At 44.7% G+C, this 27,098-nt stretch overlaps 1 protein-coding gene across 5 annotated transcripts in view; it reads left to right on the top strand.

The window, feature by feature from the left end:
• SMAD2 (SMAD family member 2) overlaps window positions 1–2,143 on the top strand; it is a 48,517-nt gene extending 46,374 nt beyond the window's left edge. For all 5 annotated transcript variants that reach the window (XM_075488788.1, XM_075488786.1, XM_075488789.1 and 2 more), the window contains one exon: window positions 228–2,143. In XM_075488788.1, coding sequence (XP_075344903.1) covers window positions 228–351 — 124 coding nt within the window. In that variant the 3' untranslated portion in view covers window positions 352–2,143. The remainder of the gene's footprint in view (window positions 1–227) is intronic.
• Window positions 2,144–27,098: the final 24,955 nt, after the last annotated feature.

The raw sequence follows: 27,098 nt of genomic DNA, 5'->3' as shown, positions 1-27,098 counted from the left end.
GCATGTAATTATTGATGTGTTTTATAGATATGGGGTGTTTTGGGGTTTTTTTGGTTTTGTTTTTTTCAAAGACTGTCTGAAAAAAGCTTAGTAAGTTATAGTAATGGTTGCAGATTTTTATCTTTCTGTGTAATAGATATGGATGGAAATGTATTTGATCATATGATGGAGAACTTTATGGCAGCCAAAGCCCCTTTCTGACTTTGCTGCTATTATTTATTTTCTAGGCGGCAAACAGTAACAAGCACTCCTTGCTGGATTGAACTTCATCTGAACGGACCTCTACAATGGTTGGACAAAGTATTGACTCAGATGGGCTCCCCTTCAGTACGCTGCTCTAGCATGTCGTAAAACTCCTTCATCCGTTACCAGTGGGCTAAATATAGAGTCCAATCAACAGACTTAATATAACAGCTCATCTAGTATTTGTGCGTGGTCCCCATGAACTGTTTACTCTACAGAAAGGTTTTTTTTAAAAAAAAAAGACAGCACTTGAGGTCTCATCAATTAAAGCACCTTGTGGATTCTGTTTCCTATACTCTGATACTAGATGAAAATTTAGTGTATAGAAGTGCCTTCTTCAGAAAGAAGAAGGGACAGTTCTAAAGACTCTTAATGGTGTTTTTATTGGGTATATAATTGAGTGTCCTAATGGTTTATCAATAACACGAATAGCTAAGTATATATACAGGTAATGTATCATGATCTCAAATATCACAGTATTGTGCTGTTCTACATTTTAGTTCCCATAAATAGTCGTTTGGGTTTTTTTGATTGGGGCAAATATCTCAAATTCCAAGACTCTACTCCTTTATTCTTTTATACTTTTTTACATAAGCAGGTTTTCAAGTTGTCCTAAACATAACAAGCAGACTTTCCTTGTAGAAAAGCTTAACTTTTTGTTGCCTTCTTAAATAAATAGAAAATCCCTCCATTGGAAGGGAAAGAAATGTCTTGAGATTCATCCGTGAAATCTTAAGATGCTTTATATGCTTAATAGGGCCTAAAATGAATTCATATTATAAATTTTGAGTATCCATCACACTAGGAGTCTACTTTTCCCTACCCATCTAAGTTGATGCATCTGTTGCCAGAAGTATTGCTGGCACTGATGTAATTTGGGACATTTTTGTACCTTGAATCATTGAAATCAGTGTTTTTTCTCATGGAATGAGAATTTACTGTAGCATTGGATACTGGATTAAGTACACAAGGTTATTGGCTTACCCCTTATATCTGTATTTTTTCATTAAACAGATGTCACTAAAAATCATGTTGTTCAGTTTTTGGAGCCAAATACCTTGAAAAATCCTTTCCCAGGGTAAACTAGACTCTTTTGTATAGGTTTTAAATAGATGCAGCTTATTTAACGTATTTCAGTAACAGAATTTAAATTTCTGATCTGAGTGACTTTGTATAGCTTGCTTACATACCAGATCATACGCATTCATTATGTCATAATGGGCCTTGTTATTAAAAGTAGTTGCTTCTGCAAAACCTCTAGGATAGTGGTTGCTGAGGTATGACCAGCGAAGGAGGACTTCTAGGTTCTTCATGACAGTGCATGTCATTGTGAACCCTTGGACACTACAGCTGCACCATATTAAAAATATTCTGAAATATATTCTACAAATAAGTCTGGGTTGGGGAAGGGTTGGGGAACTGTATAGAAGGGTTATTCTGACTTGAAAAATATACATCTTACTAACAATCTTGTGATCTAGCTGTCTGTCGTTCTTTTGTTATTGTGGCAGTAGCAGGATTGCCTTTGTCTGTTTTTCCCCATTGTTTCATCCATTACACTAGTACTGTACTTTGTAAGTACAGCTAGTGATAACTTAGCTTTGAGAACAAAAGTGGCCAGTGTTACAGCTTTTAATCAGTTAACTGAATTGATGATAGTGATGGATATTTTTATGCCATAATGACTAGGGCAGAAGCAATACCAAAAATCAAGCCTTGAAAAAGTGGGCCAGACACCTTTAAAAAAAAAAATTAAAATTGGCAAAGCAGTTACCAGTTTGTGCTAGTTTTACCAGTAGACTAATGTATTGGTAGAACTTGTGAACCTCAGAAATAAGCTTCATGCGTGTTGCATTTGCATAATATGTGAATACACTAATAAAAGTTTTAATTCTCATGATTGTTGGGTTTTTATTAATTGCTGTGTATATTTTCTGTTGAAGGTTAAGAATCTTTCTAACAAACCCAAATAAATGGCACAAGTGTCCTGCGTGTTGTGGCTGGAAAGGTATAGTTTAGATGTTAAAATAATTTCTTATACAGCTATTGTGGAGGTTCTGGATCTGTGCACATTCAATGATATCAACTTCTACTCCAGATCAAGTTTATTAAAGCAGTTGCTTTTTTCTGTCACAATAAAATTACATCCTACTAGCTCAGATGTTTACTTTCACCTGTGAAACGGCTAGATAAGAGCGACTTGTCTGGGTGAAAGACTCCATTGCATTTATGAGCAGGTTGCAACTTGAATCACTTGGGTGACCTAATTCTGTAGTCTCCTTACTGTGGATTTCTGTATGTGTTCTTTCAGTTATAGTGATATTACTTGCTTTGCCTTGAACGTTGTGATAACCTTGACTGTACCCTTTTTTGGTGTGCACTTCCAAGTAGTGTACAGGGACACTGCAGACATTATCTGTGGACCTGTGGCGCTGCCTACGTGCGAGGCCATCTCAGTCTGTGTAAAAGTCACTTTTTGACTTCTGTTAGTACCACTAAAATATTCTCTTCTGCCGTTACTGTTTCAGCCACAGCTTAGTGGAACAAAGGAACTTATCTGCATTCAAAATGTTTACTTGCCTGTATTTCATTTAAATGCCTTTGGCAGTTCTTGAGTAACTAACGTACTCCTGTTTCTTGATCCAGTGCCTTTCTGACTTTATCCCGGTGCTGTTCTGCTCTTCCTCAAAATCTGACCAGTGCCTGCTCAAGCATCTTAATGTGGAATGCCTGTGGTATGTAAGGAATGTGACTTCATCTCTCTTCTCTTCTGCTATAGTCAAAGTACTGATGTCCAAAGTACAAATGAAAAGTGAATTTTTTTTTTCAATGAGGCTGTTCTGTTAAATAAAATACTTACCAAGCAGGGAGTACTCAACTGGAGATACTTTAAGTATGTGTAGCCAGCTACTTATCTGTATTGCGAAGCTGGAAAAACTCTGTAACTGTTGCCTTAAGTTTGGACTGGGATACTGTGTGCCTGGGTTCTGATCTCTCTTGTCACTAGCCCTGTCTGAGCTTGATTTTCATAGTACTGCCAAAGCCAAGTAATCAAAAATAGGGCCAGAGCTGGAGCTTTGAGAACAATGTCAAATGCTTGGAGTCTTGCACCTTTAAACTGTGAGAATTGATAGTAGAACATCACCTCTGTGTATTTCCCTCTTTTTGTGCATGTTTCCTATCTAGGTGGGTAAGCTCTCTGCAACAGGAATTCTCTGCTGTTACTTTAGCATCTTGCACGGAGTCCTTTGGTTTCCAGGTGCTGTTATACAAATCTAGAACGTGGTGAGAGCTGTGGTGTTTTCTTGTTCTTATTCAGGATGTTGTGTTTAATCAGAACTTAACCTCCTTGAGACTGATTGCAGGCAGACAATGCAAATAGTTTAACTTCAGACTCCCCGTATAATCAGCAGGGAGAGGTAAAGTCTGAATTTGGGGCTCTGAACTGCTCTCTGGTAGAGAGCTTAGGCTATTGGCTGAGGTGCCTGATATAAATGCATAAAGTATGAATATCTGCCTTAAAGTTCTTGGGTGCTATCCAAGTAGTCAGATGTTTAGGAATAATAGCTTTAAACTAATTTACACAGTAAAAACTAGAAATCACAACTACTATACTTCACTAAGCTTTTTATTTTTGTATCCAACTTGACTTTTCATGTTGAAGTGGGAGGGTGTGACGTTTGGGGGTTTGATAATCACCTGCAGCTCTAAGTTGTTGGCACAGTGAACTGCAAGTGTTTTGTTTTAACCTTCAAACTTGTCATACTTTGTTGTGGTTACAGCTTTTTTTTAGCACTGCAAACAAATTTTACTGCAGCTGGGTAATTTTGGGGACACTGAAGCTTCAATACTAGCTCTGGAGAGTCAATGAGGTACTGTCTTTGTTAGAAGAATTACACATATCACAAGTAACATGCCAGCTGTATTAGAAAGTCCTTCTAGAAGGACCTGCTCAGGGAATTAAATTGCAGCTGGCCTGAAAGTTTATTACTATTACAAAAATATTAATGAAATGTGTGTTTTCCTGACCACTTAAGCTTGGCTAGTAAATAACCATCATAAACTGTATTAAAGGAGGCCATTTAAAAATAACCTTCAGTCATGTTGGTCCTCTTTTCCATCTCTTCTGTAAAAAATTCTCCAAGTAAGGTTGCTGTTTCTTCCCTTGGGAAAGCACAGCTTGTGGAGTAAGTTTCTAGTACTAGATTGTCACAGCTACAAAAACTAGAATCAAGGCTTCAAAGCTGAGAACAGTCTTTGTTACATTATCTGTTGTTTCATTAACTGTAATCAGGATTAAATCTAGTTAGTTGGCAGAAGAAAAATGAATGTTAAATAATGGATATGTAGATTTCAGACCTTGATGCTCTTGATCCTTTTCCCCCATGTAGAAGATCTAGTCAGAATGGATTTAGTAAAGCCCAGTTGCTTGTTCTGTTCCTTTTGGAATAGAATCCAAAGTGGCAATGGACATACATGCTCCAGCCCTACTGGTGTTTTTTTTCTTTTAATTTGCAATAGTGAAAGTTGAAACAAAGCTTCTGTCACTCTTGATTTTTCAGTGTTAACAGCACCTAGCTATTTGGTTGTCTAAAACCTGTAGTAAGGTATTGTAAAAAAACTTGTATGCCTCATTAATTAATTGAGCTTGTGGGCAGTGTGTACTTGAGGCTGCAAATTCCGTTTGATTTTAAAACTTATCTTTGCTTTAAAGTCTTACTTGCCTTTTCATTTTGAAGTAAAATTCCAAGAACTGTTGTGGCACCAAGCATAGAAAATCATTAAACTTAAGTTGCCAGCAGTTGCAGTTTATCTTCAGGTAAAGGGGTGGGTGCTGTTCATTAGTTCTTATTTAATCTTTGAGAGGAGGTGTCTAGGCAGTTGGTCACCTTTTGATCAAGGAGTAACAAGACAGGGAGGCTGGAGCCTCAAGCATGCATCCCGTTTACAAGGAAGCTGGAGTAGAGGCAAGTCAAGCTGTAGAGCCATACTCTGGACCAGGGAATTGCAGACTCCCCAGGGTTGATTGTCATATGCTCCAAACTCTTCAGAGATACACAACAGTTGGACAGGGAATAGTATACAGGTAAGCTTAGGTTGTCTAGATGCATGAATTACTTGAAAATAAAACTAATGCACAATGAGTTTAGAAACACTTCAGAAGTCCTGTCTCTTCAAGGACATGCAACACACAGAAGAGTTGATCTGTAGGATTCACAAAGTGAAGCTGAGAAAGATGTGCTTAAGCTGTTGAGATTTGGGTGGGGGTTATCCAGCATGGGCTCACCAGGGCTTTCACAGCTGGGTGTTGGTGTATTTTTTTTTTTTCCTGTGGAGTTGCTGATGGAGCCTGTGGTTTTTTTAAAAAAAAAAAAGCCTCAGGCAGTAGAGGCGGGCTTCTCAGGAGAGGAGCAAGACTTGATCCTACTGAAGCTCTGAGGAGCAAAATTTATCTTGTCATGAAACAGTGGCACAGGCAGTGCTGAAATCTGTGTAGAAGAACTGTGTACTATCAGAGGGGGTGTTAGCTCAGGTACAGGTCTTAGTGAAATTTCTTACAGACCTTAGCCAAGTTGTGCTGTGCGTCTGTACTGTGCTTCCTTACGTGCTTGGTTCCAAAGCTAGCGAAGGCAGATGAAGCTTGGGCTTGTCTCTGCTGTCAGTGTAGATGGATAAGCACTCAACAGAGTCCACTTGAAGGTTGAATGAATGTTCACTACCCAGACTGCTAAGATGGAGAAAGGACTTCAGACCTAGTTGCCGTGTATTTTTAAGTGGTCTGCTGAACAGCAAAGAGCATTGACTTTGGTAGAGGAGGATCTGGAAAAAACTAGATTTGTAGTGAGGAACAAATGAAATTGTGTTTTGGATGAGGACTGCCTTGCATCTGAAGAGCAAAGCAGTCTCAGAAGTATGGGAGGACTGTTGAGCACTGAGGCAGGCTGTGGGTTGGGAAGGACTGTGGTTGCTCTGGAGCACATCCACCCCCAGACTAGATACACCTAACAGGATTCTGGTTTACAGAAAAGTTGCTTATACATCACTGAGGTGTACGTTCATATGCCAACATAAACCCTCTCTCCTCTTTTTGTAGTTAAGCCTTGGAAATGATAATGTTAATCTAGGAACAATAATCCCTTTCTAGACAAGTACACTATCTTTTCTTTTACAGCTTCAGAAGTCTGAGAGTCCAAGGGGAGGAAAAACCACAGCTATTAGCAACACTGATGTGAGGGAAAATATCTTCATAATGTACTCAGACTTTGAGGTTTGAGCAGCATAGGAAATTAAAATGGGCAAAGTCAGGGCTGAGAAATACTGAGGCTTAGAAGAACAGGAAAAGTGGTGGAGCTGAAAAGAGTGGCTGATGCTCAGCTTCAGCAGTGATACACGGTCACAAAAGCACCCTTACCAGTTGTCTGAACGCTCTTGATACATATCTGCTAGTTAAAGATCATAAAACTAGTTTTCCTTTTCTTACAGCACTGAAAGAGTTGTTGGAGCACAGGCGCAGACTTAATGGAAATTGGGCTGAGGGGAGCACAGATCTAGTTTTGCATCTCTGTTATTGTCAAAGCTGAGACTCAAGGTAGTCCCTTGAGAAGCAACTTGAGTTCAAGACAGAAGAACTGACACAGCCTGGCACCAAATGGAAGAGACTGTTACCTGACCACAAGGAGAAGCAGTCTTACAAAGAAATAGTAATAAAAAGCCCACAACATCTGTGGGAAGAGGTTTGCTGTAGTAGCTAAATGAATTTTGATTCTGGAGAAGACAATTTTGCTTTTTCTTTAATGAGAATGCATGGACAGTTCTTGGGAGTGTTCAAGTGCTCCTTAGCAAATAGTACATATCCTGTGAAGTGAAGGTGTTTTGTTGTGGGTTTTTGGGAGGGGGGATTTTTTTTTTAGGGACTTAGCAGAGAGTCTGACTTACTGAAACTCTGCAACACTTCTTTGTCTCCTGATTTCATTCTAAAAAAGCTAAAATCCAAAGTTAGTGGATTTTTGCATGACAAACAGCAGCTGTGCTTGTTAAATGTGGAGAAAACACTATGCTCTTCTGAGACCCTGAGGAAGAATATTAAAGAGGGATTTTTTTCCAAAATGCTTATTTGCCAACAGCAGGAAGTCATATTGGGGGGGATGGGACAGCTTCAAAGTTATCTACTTAAAGAAGGGGGGGGGAGGTAGGAAAGGAATTAATGTGCAAGTAACAGTCTAAATATTTTAATTGTGTCTGGATTGAGAGCACTAGGTTGAAACTTGCCTGGCTGATGGACTGAAGCCTAGTTGAAGTTAAGCTCAAAGAGGCTTAATTTCAAGTATAGGACACTTAATCACAAATGTGTATTATATTTTTAGTTTGCTGTGTCAACAGACACCATTGTTCTGTGTAGTTTTGTTTGGCTGACAAACAGTATGGCAAAGGTGTTCTGTCTCCAGTGAAGACACTTAAAAACAGGTCAGCCATCAGTTGAATTATTAATTTTGTGTGATGTAAGAAATGAACTCGGTGCATCTGGAAAGGCAGTTCTGATCTTGGTACCATCCCAAGGGCACAAGCTAAAGCTCAGTAGTCCCATTTCTCATGTGTGTGTTCACATGTACCCTCTTGGGACCTTATTTCTGATCATCTAGTTGAAATCAAGGGGGACTAACAGGAGGCTTTTCTGCTGCTGTAATACCATAATTATGTGACAATGACCATAATTTGTGTGTTCTCTCTGAGCTCTACCTGCTGTCAGTAGAGCTGTGGCTAGTTTACACTTGAGCGGATGCTATTTGGAGTCAAAACCCTTGAGTATTGTCTTGGTTAGGGAACCAAAAGGCGACTGAAGTTGTGGGATCTGTTTGTACCCAGTGCTCTTCCCCTGGACGTGCTCTGAGAGCTGAGGCACTTAAATGAGCAGAAAGAATGATTTATGATATTGGGAGGATGAGCAGGATTTTGGGAAGTTGAATCTCTGACCTAGGGTAAGCAAAGATGCTTCTCCTCCTGCCTTCCCCCCCCCCCCCCCCCCGGTGTCCGGTGCTGTCAAAAGATCTGGATATGTTTAGAAGAACTAATATGCTATTAATTAGCACTGCAGTAGGTAGCACTGGCCACACTGATTGCTAATGTTGGGACTTATGTCCAACTGGGTGGCTGACAAAATAAAGACAGATGGCAATGGATTAACTGACTTTGACTGTGGTTCAGATGCTGGCTTGAGGAGCTCCAGTCTGCTTGCAGAGGCTGCTGGTAGGCTAAATTTGCTAGGACCCTGTCAAAAGCCATCTTAAAGAGTTAGCTAGGTATTGAAATGCATTTGTATTTCTTCAATATTAGGCCAAATCATTGAAAGACATCTAGTTAAGAGAACATGTAGCTGGATTAAAACAATGGGGGAGTAGGGAGGAATTGGTGGACTTCTTCCCATGTCACAGAATCACAGAATCGTAGGTTGGAAAAGACCTTTAAGATCATCAAGTCCAACCGTAAACCTAACACTGCCAAGACCACCACTACACCATGTCCCTAAGCACCTCATCCAAACGTCTTTTAAATACCTCCAGGGATGGCGACTCAACCACCTCCCTGGGCAGCCTGTTCCAATGCTTGATAACCCTTTCAGTGAAGAAAAATTTCCTAATATCCAGTCTAAACCTCCCCTGGCGCAACTTGAGGCCATTTCCTCTCGTCCTATCACTTGCTACCTGGGAGAAGAGACCAACCCCCACCTCTCTACAGCCTCCTTTTCAGGTAGTTGTAGAGAGCAATAAGGTCTCCCCTCAGCCTCCACTTCTCCAGGCTAAACAATCCCAGCTCCCTCAGCCGCTCCTCATAAGACTTCTGCTCCAGACCCTTCACCAGCTTCGTTGCCCTTCTCTGGACACACTCCAGCACCTCAATGTCTCTCTTGTAGTGGGGGGGCCAAAAGTGAACACAGTATTCGAGGTGCGGCCTCACCAGGGCCGAGTACAGGGGCACAATCACTTCCCTAGTCCTGCTGGCCACGCTATTTTTGATACAAGCCAGGATGCCATTGGCTTTCTTGGCCACCTGGGCACACTGCTGGCTCATATTCAGGTGGCTGTCAACCAACACCCCCAGGTCCTTTTCTGCCAGGCAGCTTTCCAGCCACTCTTCCCCAAGCCTGTAGCGTTGCATGGGGTTGCTGTGGCCCAAGTGCAGGACCTTGCACTGGTATGGCCCTTGGACTATTACCCCCTACTGCTCTTCCATGTGGGGGGCGATGAAGCTGCAACATGAAGTCCTAGGGCGATCAAAAGAGACTTGAGGGCCTTGGGACGGCTAGTAAGGGACTCTGGAGCACAGGTTATTTTCTCCTCTCTCCTTCCAGTTGTGGGCAGCGACACAAGAAGGAACAGAGGTACCCAATCTATTAACTCATGGCTCTGTGGCTGGTGTCATCGCCACAGTTTTGGTTTTTTTGACAACGGGATGGCCTACGCAGCACCGGGTTTGCTGGCGTCTGATGGGATTCATCTTTCTCAAAGGGGAAAGAGAATCCTTGCTCAGGAACGTGTGGGGCTCAGTGACAGAGCTTTAAACTAGACTCGAAGGGGGAGGGGGATAATATCAGGCTTGCCCGAGAGAAGCTGAGGGGTGATGTGCCACGGTTAGAGGGAGCGGGTGCCAGCGAGGGCACTCAGCCTGTGTCCCAGAGATGTGCGGGGTACGCTGGGGCACAGCCGAAGTTGTATAGAGTTGAGCTAGGGGATACTGAGGCAACGGGAGGCAAGAGGGAAACACCAGTGAAACACCTCAAAGCACGCAAAGGGTGTTCTTCTATGAAGGAGACAAGGATGGCAGCCCAGCTGAAGTGCCTCTACACCAATGCACACAGCATGGGTAACAAGCAGGAGGAGCTGGAAGCCATTGTACATCAGGAAAACTATGATATGGTGGCCATCACGGAAACATGGTGGGATGACTCACACAACTGGAGTGCGGCGATGGATGGCTATAAACTCTTCAGGAGGGATAGGCGAGGCAGGAGAGGTGGTAGGGTAGCCCTATACATTAGGGAGTGTCTGGATAGTTTAGAGCTCGATGATGGTGACGATAGGGTGGAGTGTCTATGGGTAAGAATCAGGGGGAAGGCCAACAAGGCAGATATTGTGGTGGGAGTCTGTTACAGACCCCCCAACCAGGATGAGGAGGCAGATGAACTATTCTATAAGCAGCTGGGAGAAGCCTCACAATCGCTAGCCCTTGTTCTTGTGGGGGACTTCAACCTGCCGGATGTCTGCTGGAAATACAATACAGCAGAGAGGAAACAGTCTAGGAGGTTCCTGGAGTGTGTGGCAGATAACTTCCTGACACAGCTGGTGAGTGAGCCAACTAGGGAAGGTGCCCCACTGGACCTCTTGTTCACGAACAGAGAAGGACTTGAGCCATGTGATGGTTGGAGGCTGTCTTGGGCAGAGTGATCACGAAATGATAGAGTTTTTGATACGTGGAGAAGCGGTGAAGGGGGTCAGCAAAACTGCCACCTTAGACTTCCGGAGGGCAGACTTTGGCCTGTTTAGGAGACTGGTCGAGAGAGTCCCCTGGGAGGCAGCCCTAATGGGCAAAGGAGTCCAGGAAGGCTGGACATTCTTTAAGGAGGAAGTCCTAAAGGCACAAGAGTGGGCTGTCCCCAGGTGCCGAAAGACGAGCTGGCGGGGAAGAAGACTGGCCTGGCTGAATAGAGAGCTCTGGCTCGAACTCAGGAGAAAGAGGAGAGTCTACGACCTCTGGAAGAAGGGGCAGGCAACTCAGGAGGACTACAAAGGTGTAGCAAGGCTGTGCAGGGAGAAAACTAGAAGGGCCAAAGCTGAGCTAGAGCTCAGTCTGGCTGCTGCTGTAAAAGACAACAAAAAACACTTCTTCAAAGACATTAGCAGCAAAAGGAGAGGTAAGGAGAATCTTCAGCCCCTAGTAGACGGGGGAGGGAACACAGTGACCAAGGATGAGGAAAAGGCTGAGGTCCTTAATGCCTTCTTTGCCTCAGTCTTTAAATAGCAGGGCCGACTGTTCTCTGGGTACCCAGCCCCTGGAGTTGGAAGATAGGGATGGGGACCAGAATGGATCCCCCATTATCCAGGGGGAAATGGTGAGTGACCTGCTACACCACTTAGACACTCACAAGTCTATGGGGCCTGATGAGATCCACCCGAGAGTACTGAAGGAGCTGGCAGAAGTGCTCACCAAGCCCCTTTCCATCATTTACCAGCAGTCCTGGCTAACTGGGGAGGTCCCTGCTGACTGGAGATTAGCAAATGTGACACCCATCTACAAGAAGGGCCGGAAGGAGGACCTGGGGAACTACAGGCCTGTCAGCCTGACCTCAGTGCCAGGGAAGCTGATGGAGCAGATCATCCTGAGTGCTATCACACGGCATGTAGAGAATAACCAAGGGATCAAGCCCAGCCAGCATGGGTTCAGGAAAGGCAGGTCCTGCTTGACCAACCTGATCTCCTTCTATGACAAGGTGACCCGCCTAGTGGATGAGGGAAAGGCTGTGGATGTTGTCTATCTAGACTTCAGTAAAGCCTTTGACACGGTTTCCCACAGCATTCTCCTGGAGAAACTGGCTGCTCATGGCTTGGACGGGTGTACTCTTCGCTGGGTAAAGAACTGGCTGGATGGCCGGGCCCAAGGAGTGGTGGTGAATGGAGTTTACTCCGGTTGGCGGCTGGTCACAAGCGGTGTTCCCCAGGGCTCTGTGTTGGGGCCAGTCCTGTTTAATATCTTTATCAATGATCTGGATGAAGGGATCGAGTGCACCCTCAGTAAGTTTGCAGATAACACCAAATTGGGAGGGAGTGTTGATCTGCTTGAGGGTAGGAAGGGTCTACAGAGGGACCTGGACAGGCTGGATCGATGGGCCAAGGTCAATTGTATGAGGCTTAACATGTGATATTGTGTGATAACATGTGATATCCCATGAAAATGTTATGGGATATTTAAGTGGCGGTACCAGTTCAAACCAAAATTCATGTATCGGATGTTAATATTGGTGTGTCTGTAGCCATGGAGCTCTGGCTATGAGACTTTCCCCAGCTGTGATTTAGCTAATTCCAAAACTAATGATTTCTAAGATGTGCCTTTTGAGGTGTATGGGAGCTATTCTTCCTCTCTTGATATTCTTAAATGTCCTGTGCTCTAGCTGGCATTGATGAGACCTGGCCTTTAACTGAGCAGTCTGGGATCTTTTTTGTATTTTGTGTTCTTGTTATCCATGTGGTCAAGGCAATGTCAGCTCTATCACAAGCCAAGTCCCTTAGAGCCTCTTTTCCACAGAAAAGAACTAATTATGTGTGAAGATTAAAAAGGGATGAAATACTGATATTGAATATGATAGAGGTAACATGATCATAATTTCAGAAGTTAGAGATCTCTTTCTCAGCCTCACTCCCTTAAAAGGCGCTTGTATGCGTTGTTTTATATAGCAGAGGCATCAGGTTCTCAATGCGGGCGTCAAACCTCCACAACTATGGAGGAGTAGGGGGAAAATGATCTGTTAAAAGTTTGTGTGGAGGAGTGCCAAGGGAGGCAGAGTTAAGTATGATGAACAGTATTATGTAAAGATGGAAAGCGGATAAGTACAGTCAGTGGGTAGTATTTTATGCCCTTGTTTTGCTGGAGTCCTCAGGTACTTCTTGTGTGTGTCAACCCTACGTACTTTCAAATAAGTTTAAACTTCTAGGGAATTCTTTGGTTGCCGTTACCCAATGGTGCAGCAGCAGAGCCAGCATTAAAACCCACCTCTTCCTGCCTTCCAGCCTCAGACTGATTTCACTAAGCCACAATATTTTTTTACAGGGTGCCACTGTTGGCAGCCCATAGCTCTGAGTCATGGAAACTTTGAAGTGACTTGTATTAGGACTACAGAGATGTGTTTTGCTTTGTCCCCCTTCCTTTGGCTTGTGGAATTGGTCTGGTTTCAGCCCAATGAGACCCATCAGGGTGGCTCTCTTGTCCTTAGTTAATGAGGCAGTGGTGGAGGTACTGTGACCAGACTGTAACTCAAGATGGGGTTGGCCTTCTGATCAGCTGAAATAGGAAAGTATCTTCTTCAGAGGCAAAATAATGAGAAATGGGTGTTGATATTTATGAAACTAGTTGTACATCAGTTAACTGACTATTTTTGTTCTTAGTAGTCTTGGAATTTGCAGATGTGATGCTACTACAAGCTGTCCTTGCTCACTGTAAGGGTAAAGCTACTTTGCACAAGGCCTGAGGACCCTCACTGACCTTGATTCCTTATGTAAGACAAGCTCATTTGACCTTAGGCATCAACCCAATGCATGTTTCCAAAGCGATCTGATAGATAATGTGTGTATTTCTTGCCTCGCAGAGAAGGTGGGTGAGAATGACCAGTGACACATGCTGTTTCACAGCTAGCAGGGTTTTAAATATAACCTGTTCCTTGTAAGAGTGAAGAAGTGTGAAAGAACAAAAGCAAGTTAGCACCTTGGCTTTAGTGTTGCATTGAGAATAACTCAATCCTTTGAAAATTACTACTCTTAAACAAAAAACAAAACAGGGTACCTGTGATTACAGTGTTTTAAGAAACTTATAATATCAAGAAAGTCTTTGTTGAACAGTGCTAGATGATAGTTTTCAATGTACACAAAAAGAAGCCACCAAATTTAATTAGCTTTGGATTAAAAAAGGCCAAAAAAAAAAAGCCAGGCACTTCTGACAGAGATGAAATGTTACATGGAAAAGTGTTGATTATATGGGACTGTTGAATAAAAGCAAAGCAGACAAGTTGGTCCCCTGGTCATCTTTCCAGCCAGGGAACCTCCCTGAGCTTATGTCATACCATGTGTCTCCAGCTATTTCAAAATTAAATTTTTCTGACAAGTCTTCTACTGAATATTTCTCACTTTGAATTTTCCTTTCCCATATAACATGAAAATGATCTGACTCTCTTCACATAGGGTGAGCATTCAGTTCTAAAGCTCCTCCAGCTGTTGTTATATATGGCACAATAACTTCTGTTTGGATGTGAGCATTTCTCTTTCTCAAAGCTGTTGTATGAATTCAGGCCACTTCTAAACCCCTTCATGGTTTTTACTCCTCTCCCTACCTCCTAACAACAGGACTCTCTTTTCTTCCAAAAATTCTCTGCTATGCTATTATTTAACTCTCCAGCCTCATCTTACAACTTGGGGAAGCAATCTCTTAGTCTGCGTCATTGAGAGGTGTCATTTTCCCCTCTCCAGATGGTTTGTGCAAAACCCTAGGTCTCTCAAAGCCTAGGACAGCTAGAATCTGGAAAAGCCACAAAAACATGTTTTGAAGACATCCTACTGTGGTTGCAGGTAAGGCCTTGCGGCCTCAGGTAGGTGCCAAGCTTGATTCAAATCATGTATTATTGTGAGCATAGAGTTTGTTAGAGCATCTTGTGACTCCCTAGGAAGGCAACCTTGACTTCCTATGGGCAAGGTTTCCACTATGCTAAATGTGATTCTGCAGTTGACGTCCCAGCCAACCACTATGGTCAGATGGTGTCTATTGCTTTTGGGCATATGATCTTTGCTCTTCACATGAGGCTTCATATATAAGCTGCGCTTCAGGTGTTCCTAGATGGAGCTGCACTCTTTACTCTCCTGCCAGACTTTCCCACAACAACCTGGTCACCATTTGTGCTGTGGCAAGACTCGTTCAGTGGTTGGGAACAAAAGCCTGTCTCTCCCCAGGTTAGTGTTAGCAAACACCATCTTTTCTGGTTGGAGTAGCTCATACAGGCAACTTCAGTAGCCTTGGTATAGTCCTGGTAGACACTGAAATTTCACATTCATGCCCTAAAGCTCTGGGCTGTTTTAAAAGGCATTCATGCAAAGCTTTCTGGTCTGTCAACCACTGTTTGCTATATCAAGAAGAAAATTACCTTTTCCTCTGTCAGGTAGTCCTGATTTCCCTGTGGGTTTGGTGTAAAGACAACAGGATTAGGATTTGCTTGTATTGGCAGCTCCCCTCCTGCTTGTCCTTGAACACTCTAGGAGATTAATTGAGTGGAGTTTGCCCCCCCCCCCCCCCCCCCCCCCCGGTAGGAGATCTATTTTGAAATTATTTCAAGGGCATGTGATATGGAGTTAGCCCAATGTAAATAAACCTAGCCTGCTTATTTCCCATGTGACCAGGAAACATTGATGCTTCTGCTTTTGAGTAGGTTTGTGCCCAGGGTCTTTCTCAGGTGTTTCAGATTGCATGGCTGAACTCTCCTGATCTCCTGAGCTTTGCTATTTCTCTGTGAAGCTCTGAAGACAGGATGATGCTCTGATGATTCTGGTCAGTGAAGCAGGTTGGAGGCAGTCTTCATGTTACAATCTGGTAAAGACTATTGAGGTCCCTGAAATCCATCTGGGCTATTCCCTGACCACCTGAGACAGATTTGCCTGCTTGATTCATCCTGACTCTAAAATGCTGCTCCTCACAGCTGGGATGCCCTACAAGTCTCTGCTTGTTAACTCCTCTTCCCCTGAGGTCAGATATAGTGGAGAGAGGGTCTCCTAGGAGCAGCTAATTGAATTTCCCCCTCTCCATGTTACAGCTTCTGACTATTTTGGGATATTGGGTGGAGCCAGCAGCCTGGGTTTCCCCCTTGGCTCTGTTAAGATCCATTCTGTCCCTGTGCCTGGTTGTGGGTTGGGCATATGTTTCTTTCATCTGCTTTCTTAGCCTGTGGTGGGAGGACAGGGGAAACCTGACTCTTCATGGCTGACACAGCTCTCAAGGGAAGAGTGTTCCTTCAGAGTCTACCTGCATTTTTCTCTAAGACTGTCTAATTCAGACAAGAGATTAATCTTGTTTCCTTCCCCAAGCCTCCCACCTCTAAGGCTCTCTTTCACACCCTTCATGTCAGGAAAGTTCTCCCATTTGAAGGTCGGTCTTGGTGGGTCATTGGCAACTGTTGCTACAAGGTAAGAATTTGGCAATTCCAAGCAAAGGCGAGGAGGATGTGTTGAGGCTTGCTGCCATACTGCTGAGGTGCCTCCACCGCCAGGCTCAGCTGCCAGGTCCTCTCGTTCAAGTGGAAGGAGCCAAGGTGCTCCTTCAAGCCTTATGGGTCATCTTCCATATCTCCCCAAGCAGCATCCTGTCTCTGAAGCCTTGAGGGCAGATGCAATGTTGGGCTGAGCAGCTTCGTGGTTGCATTTGGTGTGGAGGACTGACCCTTTGCCCTTTGAATTAATGGCATAGGGAAATGGCTGGGATTAGGTGGAGATTGTCACTTGAAAATAAGATCCAGTGTGAATGAAACAACTGTATGTAGGGAATGTGTGTGCTGGTTAGCCTCTTCCCACCTGCTTGCACAGAGTCTTCTGGAGTTGTGTTTCTGTATGAGAGAAGAAAATGAAAGAGGTGTGATGGACCTTCATCCATCCATGCACTGAGTTGTGGGTAGCTCTGGTGCTGGTCTGGGCTCTGCAGAAGTCACCACACCATTTCCATGTCTCCAGAGCTGCACTGGGGTTGTTGCAAGGAGACACAGAGCTTGTGACGCAAACCCTCTGACAGCCCATGAATAAACCTATAAAATATTACAAAGAACATAAATTTTCTCACATAATGATACGAGGCGATTCAGCTAAACAGTAATGGAGGGGGGAAAAAAAACCTCAGGAAATAGTTTGTGAAAATGCTTTCAAATTACAAAGTACTAAAGGCCACCACACACACCAGGAATTTATGGAAATGATGCACACCAAAAAACCCTCTGTAAAAGGGATCTGGGTCATGTTTGGTTATTTTGTTATGATTATGGCCAACTGTTCTTGGTATTTAAATCACATTTAATGGGGAGAAAAAATTGTGGTACAAGCCATGAAAATTCAGATTTTTTTTTTTAAAGAAAGCACACAGCAAAACTTGAAATGAAAAAGCTAATGAAACCATATTCTGCAGAGCATTTGCACTAAAGCTTTATAAACATGAAAATATTCCTAAGTAAGCTAATACTCATTGAGCGAGAAGGACTTTCTATCATCTGCTCTGGTAGGGTTTGAACTATGCTGTATTTCGGGCTGCGTTGGGAAGGTAATGAGATTTTTATCTTAAATGATATTTTTCATATATATTAAAGCAATTAATTCCAGACATCGAAAGGCCAGCTGCTTAGTTGCTGCATCGGTTTTATAATATGCATTGGTCTTATACTAGCTGTAAGGATCTGGTTTCCAAAATTTCTAAGTTGTTTTGTTTTGGGTTTGGTTTTTGTTTTTTTTTTTTTTTCACAGAAAAATGTTAATCTAACAGGCAGGGTTTTCATTGCAAGTGGAAGGGTAAATATGTGAAGGTTTCCTGGGAAATTTACTACACTACAAAAAAAAAAAAAGATGAAACCTTGAAATGCATGGGCATTATCAGCATAATGTTTTAGATGGGAGAAGCCATCAAACATTAGCTAAATGCTAGTTAGAAGTGAATTTTTTCTTTAAATTCTTGTCAGCTGGGACAGTTATGTCTAAGCTCCCTGTGGCCTTGACAATCTGTAACAGCCCGCAGAGAGATGTACATGTGGCAGAGCACATCAAAGCACCCTGGCTCTGATGGCAGGGAAAGTAAATTAAAGGAACAGGTAATAAACATCTTGGAAAATATGAGGATATTAAAGCTGGCTGGATAATTAGCATAATTACATCATAGCGAATGCAAAGGAGATCATCTTAAGGGATATTGTATTGTGGGAGCTCGGCTTCGACTGGTAGTGCATGTTGAACAACAGACTAATAGACTGCTCCAGGGAACAGAGCAGTAAAATCTTGTTATGAATGTTTATCAAGAATGCAGAGATAGGAAGGAACAATGATGGCAGTTAACTGGCTGAATTATTGCTTTTTTTAACCTTGCTTTCTGCTGATAGTCTTTTGTCAATGTCTGAGCATCCTATTTACTTTAGGGGCAGAGGAAAAATAGGAGCTGACAGAGGACTTTCAGGCCACGAGCACTTTGTATACCCAGAAAGTAGGAGCCAGCTTCTGTGGCTGCTTCTCTCTTTCTCTCTCCTGTTGCCTTTGCCATGCTCTGCTTGTGGCTCAGCAGATGCTGGTGCTTCAAGAAGTGGTGCTGGCTCCTGCACCATGGTCACTTTGTTTAGTCTACATAGTCTATGGTTGGACTCGATGATCTTAAAGGTCTTTTCCAACCTATAAGATTCTGTGATTCTGTTTTCCTACCTCCTCTTTCCACCAAAATGGGAAGAGAAGTGCTTCATGACTCGTAGACGATCAAAATCTACTAGGAAAAATTAAGAAACCTTCTTCAATATCCTGATTTGCTGCTTTGTGCTTTTTCTGCCTAACTTGAAAATGTCTCCTGTAGTTTTTCAGTTTGCACAATTGTGCCTGCACTGTGTCCAGGCTCTCCCCTCCCATTGCCTTTTGAACCTACTCGCCAGTTTGTCACATTCAACAGAGGATGCTCAGCCTTGTAGGATCTTCTAGGGCCACCTAGAAGGAAGATCCACACCACTACCCTGCTGCAAAGTGAGCTTGATATTTCTCTTCTGTTTGGTCCACCACTGGTGAACCAGTATCTACTGGCCAGCCAGGGAGCGAGCATGCAGCCTAGCAAGAGGAGATGCAATCCGTGGGAAAACTCTCCTTGGGGACTTCCTCTGTGATGGAAAGGGTTGAAATGCAATGGAAGATCCAGGAATAAAGCACCAGAGGCGGATGCTCAGTGGTGATGGGGAAGCAGCACGTGTAGCACTTTTGTACAGCCCTGTGCAAGGTTAGTGAACAAGTTGGGATTGCTGTTGCTAACTACTGTACAAAAATAACACATTGGTCCATGTTATAGGCAACACTTCATATCGTACTGCATCAGCACCAAACATCTTGGCAGCATCCTGGGTCTCAGCAGGATCAGACTGGTTGACTCCTCCATCAAACTACTAAAGTTTTTCTGTACAAGCATGCTATCTGTTCAAATTTCAGTACTGAGATAATACTCTGGGCTTTTGGTGCTGCTGCTGTGGCATTGAAAATAGTGATTTACACCTTTTAAACTAGCTACTGCTTTCCACGGGAAGTGCAAAACAATTCCAAACTGCAGCATTTGTAAAGGTTTTTGAAGCAATTCTTAGAAGTTGTGTGGGAGGGCACATCATGAAGATGATGCATTTGTGGTATTAGTTAGGAGTGGACATTGTCTGTGGCAGATTTTGGCTGCTGGATTATCTGAGTAAAGCTAGCTGGGAAATCAAGATGTGCATTGCTTTTCTTTCTCTGCCAGCGACTTCACTTCCAGTGCATTTGGCACCAGAAGATCTCCAAAAGGCTGTGGTGCTGTCGTGGTTTAGCCCCAGATGGCAACTAAGCACCACACAGCCGCTCGCTCACTCCCCCCGCGGTGGGATGGGGAAGAGAATCAGAAGAGTAAAAGTGAGAACACTCGTGGGTTGTCACGAGTTACAGTGGGGCCTCCTCAGCACGCATCACCTCCTCCTCTGGCGATATTCTGAAATCTTTGCCTTCTGGCCAGTCCATAATTACTTCCAAGATTCCTGGGCGATTGGGGTTTCCTATTCGAGCCTGTTGTGTAATCAGTGCAACCCACTTAATCCACGTAGCATCAGTTGCATGATGTGTAGAGGGGATCCTCCCTTTGAACATCCAGCCCAGCACCGGTAGTCGAGGTGCCAAGAGGAGTTGTGCTTCAGTGCCAACCACTTCTGAAGCAGCTCAAACCCCTTCATATGCTGCCAATATCTCTTTTTCAGTTGGAGTATAGCAGACCTCGGATCCTCTGTATCCCCGACTCCAAAACCCTAGGGGTCGACCTCGAGTCTCCCCTGGTGCTTTCTGCCAGAGGCTCCAGGTAGGGCCATTCTCCCCGGCTGCGCTGTAGAGCACATTTTTTATGTCTTGCCCTGCCCAGACTGGCCCAAGGGCTACTGCATGAACTATCTCCCGTTTAATTAGTTCAAAGGCTGGTCGTTGCTCAGGGCCCCATTTGAAATCGTTCTTCTTCTGGGTCACTTGATAAAGAGGGCTTACGATCAAGCTGTAATTTGGGATATGCATTCTCCAAAAACCCACAACGCCCAAGAAAGCTTGTGTTTCCTTTTTGCTAGTTGGTGGAGACATGGCTGTTATTTTGTTAATCACATCCATTGCGATCTGGCGACGTCCATCTTGCCATCTTATTCCTAAAAACTGGATTTCCTGTGCAGGTCCCTTGACCTTACTTTGTTTTATGGCAAAACCGGCTTTCAGGAGGATTTGGACTATTTTCTTCCCTTTCTCAAAAACTTCCTCTGCTGCATTGCCCCACACGATGATGTCATCAATGTATTGCAGATGCTCTGGAGCTTCACCCTGTTCCAGTGCAGTCTGGATCAGTCCATAGCAAATGGTAGGGCTGTGTTTCCACCCCTGGGGCAGTCGATTCCAGGTGTACTGAACGCCCCTCCAAGTGAAAGCAAACTGTGGCCTGCACTCTGCTGCCAAAGGGATCGAGGAGAACGCATTAGCGATATCAATTGTGGCATACCATTTGGCTGCTTTTGACTCCAGTTCGTACTGAAGTTCCAGCATGTCCGGCACGGCAGCACTCAGCGGTGGCGTGACTTCATTCAGGCCACAATAGTCTACTGTCAGTCTCCACTCTCCATTAGACTTTTGCACTGGCCATATGGGACTGTTAAAAGGTGAACAAGTCTTACTGATCACTCCTTGGCTCTCCAGTCAACGAATCAGCTCATGGATGGGAATCAGGGAGTCTCGGTTGGTACGATATTGCCTCTGGTGCACCGTTGTGGTAGCGATTGGCACCTGTTGTTCTTCGACCCTCAGCAACCCCACAACAGAAGGGTCCTCTGAGAGACCGGGCAAGGTGGACAGCTGTTTAATTTCCTCCTTCTCCAAGGCAGCTATACCAAAAGCCCACCGGTACCCTTTTGGGTCCTTGAAATACCCTCTCCTGAGGTAGTCTATGCCAAGGATGCACGGAGCCTCTGGGCCAGTCACAATGGGGTGCTTTTGCCACTCACTCCCAGTTAGGCTCACTTTGGCCTCCAATACAGTCAGTTGTTGGGATCCCCCTGTCACTCCACAAATACAGATGGGTTCTGCCCCTATATGGCTTGATGGCATTAGGGTACACTGTGCACTGGTGTCTGCTAGAGCCTTATACTCCTGTGGGTCTGATGTGCCAGGCCATCGAATCCACACAGTCCAGTAAACCCGGTTGTCCCTTTCCTCCACCTGGCTGGAGGCAGGGCCCCCCTAATCCTGGTCACAATATTCATTACCCACTTCTTGTATATACGAGTCAGGAGTTTCTTCATTATAATCAAGAGTAAAATCAGCCCTTTTACTCTGTCTGGGGAACTGTCCGCTGGAAACCAGAGCAGCAATTTTCCTGGAAGAACCCCCTTTGGTGATTGTTTTTCCTTGCAACTCACGTACCCGTGCCTCTAGGGTCGAGGTAGGTTTTCCATCCCACTTCCTCATGTCCTCTCCATGGTCACGCAAGTAAAACCATAGGGTGCCCCGTGGCGTGTATCCTCTATATCCTCTCTCTTGAGCAGAGGAACGCTGACTCCTAATAGCTGAGACACTGGTCCGTATAGGTAGGGAGTAGGACATATCCTCTTTGAACCATTGGAACTCCTGGGACAGTTTCTCCACAGCCGAGACAAGGGAGGAAGAGATACTTTCTTCGTATTCCCGGAGGTTACTAGCAGCTTCGTTCACTGTTGGACCATCTTCGTCTCTCTAGATCAGTATTGCCAATGAGTTGGCACACGACGGTGGTGCATTCCGTACCAACTTCTGCCACATGGGTCTTGTGCACTGGGCCTCATCTGGATCTGTGGGTGACCGCACATCGTCCAGATCACCATAAATCACCTCCAGCACAGCTAATTCCCTCAGGTACTGGATACCTCTCTCCATGGTGGTCCATTTCCCGGGGCGATATACAATATCTTCCTTGAAGGGATATCTTTCCTTCATAGCTGACAGGAGTCGCCTCCAGAGGCTGAGGGCTGGTTCCCCTTTTCCAATCGCTTTGTCAGTGCCCCCTTCCCTAGAAAGGGATCCCAGCTGCTTGGCTTCCTTACCCTCTAATTCCAGGCTACTGGCCCCACTATCCCAGCATCGGAGCAGCCAGGTGACAATGTGCTCCCCTGGACGACGGCTGAAATCTTTTCGCATATCTCACAGCTCACTCAGGGATAGGGATCGGGTGGTTTCGGTCTCATTTACGAGTTCTTCCTCTTCCTCTTCCTCTCCTTGTGATGGCCCTGCTCCTTCATCTTCCCTTTCTAAACGAGCTGACTTTCGCTTCCAGGATTTCTTTTTATGTATAGGGGCGACTGATACTGACACGGGTTGGTTCTCTGTCTGAACTGCAGTGCTTGTAACAGAGTTGTCTGGAGCAGCTGCAGCCGCTGGGGCTGTCGCAGCGGGGGCTGGAGCAGCCGCTGGGGCTGGAGCAGCCGCAGTGCCTGTCACAGGGGTAATCAGAGCAGTGGCAGTGCCTGTCCCAGGGGTAATCGGAATAGCCACAGTGCCTGTTGCAGGGGTAATTGGAGCAGCCGCAGTGCCTGTCACTTTGTCACCAGACCCTTGAGGGTTCTGAATAGTGTTAAACAGGGCTCGGTAGGTATGGGCCAGACCCCAGCACATTGCAGTGATTTGTGTCTCCCTAGAATTGGCAGGGTGACGACATACTTTTTCCAAATATTCTACTAATTTTTCAGGATTCTGCACTTGTTCAGGGGTGAAGGTCCAAAACACTGGAGGTGCCAAATAACTTAGGCATTTGCCCATGCTATCCCACACACCCTGCCACTCATAACTATCTAGCCTTGGGGCAGATCTCTGGATGATATTCTTAAATTGCTTACTAACCCTGGACAAGATCAAAACAATATTCCCAAGCAATACCAATACAAGTATCTTAACTACCCAAGGATGTTCAAGATACTGAAAAGTTATTGCAATGAAGGAGGAAGCATTGTAGAAGAAAGTGGCGAAGGTACAATTCTGCATTTCCTCCATGAAGTAATACCCGACATACAATAACGGTTTCAGTACAGCACTTAGATAATACCAAAATAAATCCAAGATCACTGTTTTAATAACAAATTTCACAGGCAAAACATCACCAATTAAAGCAGAGCACAGAAACAGCAGCGATGTCCTGGCCATCTGCCAGCCCAGGCGCATGGCCATTGCTGTTATCAAAATGTTCCCAGGCACAGCAGAGTAAGGTGATAAGCAGCACAGCAGCATGGCAAGCAGCAAAAGCAAAAAGCAGCCACTAACGAGCCCTAGACTCTAATATACAGTAAAGAAAGTAAGCCCTATGACAAGTGCAGAAGCCTGCTGATTAATAGCCAAACAGCAATAACAGCTATAAATTCTATCATCTAGCACATTCCAATCAAATCTGCCGTTATCTCAAACCCTTTGAGCCCCCCGTTGGGCGCCAAAAGGAACTGTCGTGGTTTAGCCCCAGATGGCAACTAAGCACCACACAGCCGCTCGCTCACTCCCCCCGCGGTGGGATGGGGAAGAGAATCGGAAGAGTAAAAGTGAGAACACTCGTGGGTTGAGATAAGGACAGTTTAATAGGGAACGCAAAAGCCGTGTGCGCGAGCAAAGCAAAGCAAGGAATTCATTCACTACTTCCCATGGGCAGGCAGGTGTTCAGCCATCTCCAGGAAAGTAGGGCTCCCTCACGTGTAATGGTTACTTGGGAAGACAAATGCCATCACTCCGAATGTCCCCCCCTTCCTTCTTCTTCCCCAGCTTTGTATACTGAGCATGATGTCATATGGTATGGAATAGCCCTTTGGGCAGTTTGGATCAACAATCCTGGCTGTCTCCCCTCCCAGCTTCTTGGGCACCTGGCAGAGCATGGGGAGCTGGGAAAAAAAGTCCTTGCCCAGTGTAAATACCGCTTAGCAACAGCCAAAACATTGGCATGTTATCAATATTACTAAAACCCAAAACACAGCGCTACACCAGCCACTAGGAAGGAAATCAACTCTATCCCAGCCGAAACCAGGACAGGTGCCCTGCTTGACACGAACCCTGCCCTGTGTTGTCTTGGGCATCTGTGCTGGAGACTGCTGATTCCTGAACAAGCATGTGCAGGAAATCTCTGGGCCCTGGGGTCATGCCAAGGTGGGTGCTAATGCTCAATCCTGCCACTGCTTAACATCTTGCCCCTCCTGGGGTGGAATTTGCAAGGGAGATGCTGATGGCATGGCTAAGAGGAGCAATAAATAATGCCAGTCAACCAGGTGGGGTTGGATCCAGACCACTGACTTAGAGACAAGACCAAGACCCAACAGTGCTGCCTGTTGGGTCTTGCCAAGCTCTCTGTCGTGACCAAAAGCTTGTTCCTGGGAAGGGGAAAACTATCAGGGACACTTCCGTGTCTCCAGACTCCCATGGCTTTGCCTGCATGACCAAAGGCCAGGGAATCTCCTGCCTGTGGCCAAGATGGTTAAACCCAGGGAAAACACACTGGGATTTTGCAGCTTTAACCTGAATAAAATCAAATATCCACCTGATGGCAGCAGAGAATGGGGAATGGGTGAGTGGTGGCCAGCCTAGTTGTCTGTCTGGTGCCAAACGTGCACTGGAGATTTCTGAAATATGGAGTGTGGTTTGGTGATGTGGCCTTCCTAAGGTGAAAGACTATGTCCCCTATCCCCAGGGAGAGCTCGCCAACAGCATCTTTGTGCCCTCCTGGAGAGGAAAAGGCCATGCGGGTTTTGGGTACCACTCTTGGGGATGCCATGATGCAATGAGCAGTGTGAAGTGTCCAGCATGCTCGGAGGATCGCTTCTTCCACGTGGCAGCATCTCCGAAAACCAGGTGGTGAGGGCTGTGATGGTATGGCTGCAGGCTGGGTGTCCATGGTTGCCCCTGCGAGTGGTTCTGGATCCAGCTGTGGGCACTACTTCTGGCGGTGGCCAGTGGTGTCAGGAGGAGTGAGAATGGGACATGGATGGATGTAACAGGGAATTTGGGAGCTTACCATGGGGTGTTCAAGTGTGAGAGCTCCTGAAACAAAACTGGGGAGCTGTTTTACAAGGGACAGAAGTTGTCAATAGCAGGAGAATTCTTGGTATCAAAGCACATCTCAGGGAAAGGGGTGAGACCCACTAGTGACTACTATTTGGAGCAAGCACCTTTCTGCATAGCTCAAATGGCATTTTCTGTCCATACCACCAGCATATTCCCAGGGCTTGCCAGAATGGGCAAGGATGTGGGTCTTCCCATGTGCCATGGAGATGCAGCCATCCATGGCATGCTGCATTAAAGGAAACCTGGGGTAACTTTTTCTTAACTGAAACTCTTGTTGATGAATAACCCCAATTCTTTGATTTTTAGCATCTGTTCTGCCAAACTGTTTGGATCACAGGAGGGGGGGTTAACAAAAGCTTTAGGGAATTTCTCAAAGGAACACTCTCAAAGCAAAATAACTCTTTCTGTTCAAAATATTTTTTATTTTTAATTTAATTCTGTTGGGGGGAAAAAATATACTTTTAAATGCTCCAGTTGAAAAAAATTTGACCCCCAATTTAACTCTTAAACTTACTAATACTTTTTGCTATTATACCCCCATTTATCTTTTTTAATTGCCAGTGAATGGAAAAATCTGCGGTACATCTGCAGTGATTAGTGTTGTCACTGGGACCTTGTGGCATATTCAGCACTAAGCAAATAGATATTGTGGCAAGAGGTGAGGAGATGAAGTTGCATGAAAAAAGAGAGGTGGGGGGAGCACAGTGTGATTTCCCCCCCCCCAAATAACTTTTCTCCTGCCCTGTGCAGATCTCACATGCAGGAATGGCATCAAGGCAGCGATGGGGAGGTCAGAGCTTTTTTTAGCATAGGAAAGGTCTCTGGGGCAGGGGCTGCCTCCCAAGCCTGCTCAGCCCGGCCCCTTCCCACCTGACTTCTTGCACAACATGCTGTGATGATGGCAGGAGGTCTCAAATGGGAATCGACAGCATTGCCACCAACCTGTTATATATAATGCTCATCTGTAAGTGCCTTAAACTCTTAAATGACTATGCAGAGACATAAAGAAGGTAAAAAGCACCCACTGGGTGCCACGCTGCTCAGTGCAAAGCCCCTCCTGCCCTTTCCCTCCCCAAATCCCCTTAGGGTGTCCCCACTGTTGCTATCAGCTCAGATCACCAGCCAGGAGAGAGGATGCTTTGGGCTAGTGCCATGAAAACGGGGTGCCACTTCCACCCAAAGCCTCTTCCAAAACTAGCCATGGGGTGGAGGCTTGTTGTCATCCCAAAGGCAGGTGCTGTGTCCATACCCCAATGTCTGGGCTCTCCTTTTGGTGCCTTTCAAAGGACTGAAGGAAAAAAAACAAAGGAAAAAACCCCAACATAATCTTTTGAAAACTATTACGTGCTGGTAGGGTAACCCAGATGTTATATGAACTTGGAATACTAAGTTTGGATTGTGATCGTTGCTGTTGTTAGCTTTAAAGAGCTGGCTGGTCTTTGCATGATTACTGGTCCATTTATCCAAATAATTGGAAAATAGCATTTATATCCATATGACCTTTCATTTCAAGTAATCAGAGCAACAGCATGTCAATGATTTGGTGTCAGGTGAAAAGCTGCTGATACCAATAGGCCTATGTTCAGGGAACATGGCAGCGATGGGCTGCCCTCCAGCCCAGTTTGAAGACCAAGGAAAGCTGAACAAGTTGATTTCAAAGATAACCTTATTCTGCATTCAAAGTAAACCTTTAGCTAATAATATTAAATGTTAACAAAAGAGACTATAGTGATTACAGGTAATAAACTATTAATTAGAGCTTTGTCACAAATGACTCTTGACCTTTGAGCCAAG

The sequence above is a fragment of the Mycteria americana genome, assembly GCF_035582795.1.
Source record: "Mycteria americana isolate JAX WOST 10 ecotype Jacksonville Zoo and Gardens chromosome Z unlocalized genomic scaffold, USCA_MyAme_1.0 Scaffold_18, whole genome shotgun sequence".
In the NCBI taxonomy this organism is placed as follows: domain Eukaryota; kingdom Metazoa; phylum Chordata; class Aves; order Ciconiiformes; family Ciconiidae; genus Mycteria; species Mycteria americana.
The sequence above is the reverse complement of the archived record's forward strand: the minus strand, read 5'-3'. Positions and strand labels throughout refer to the sequence as shown.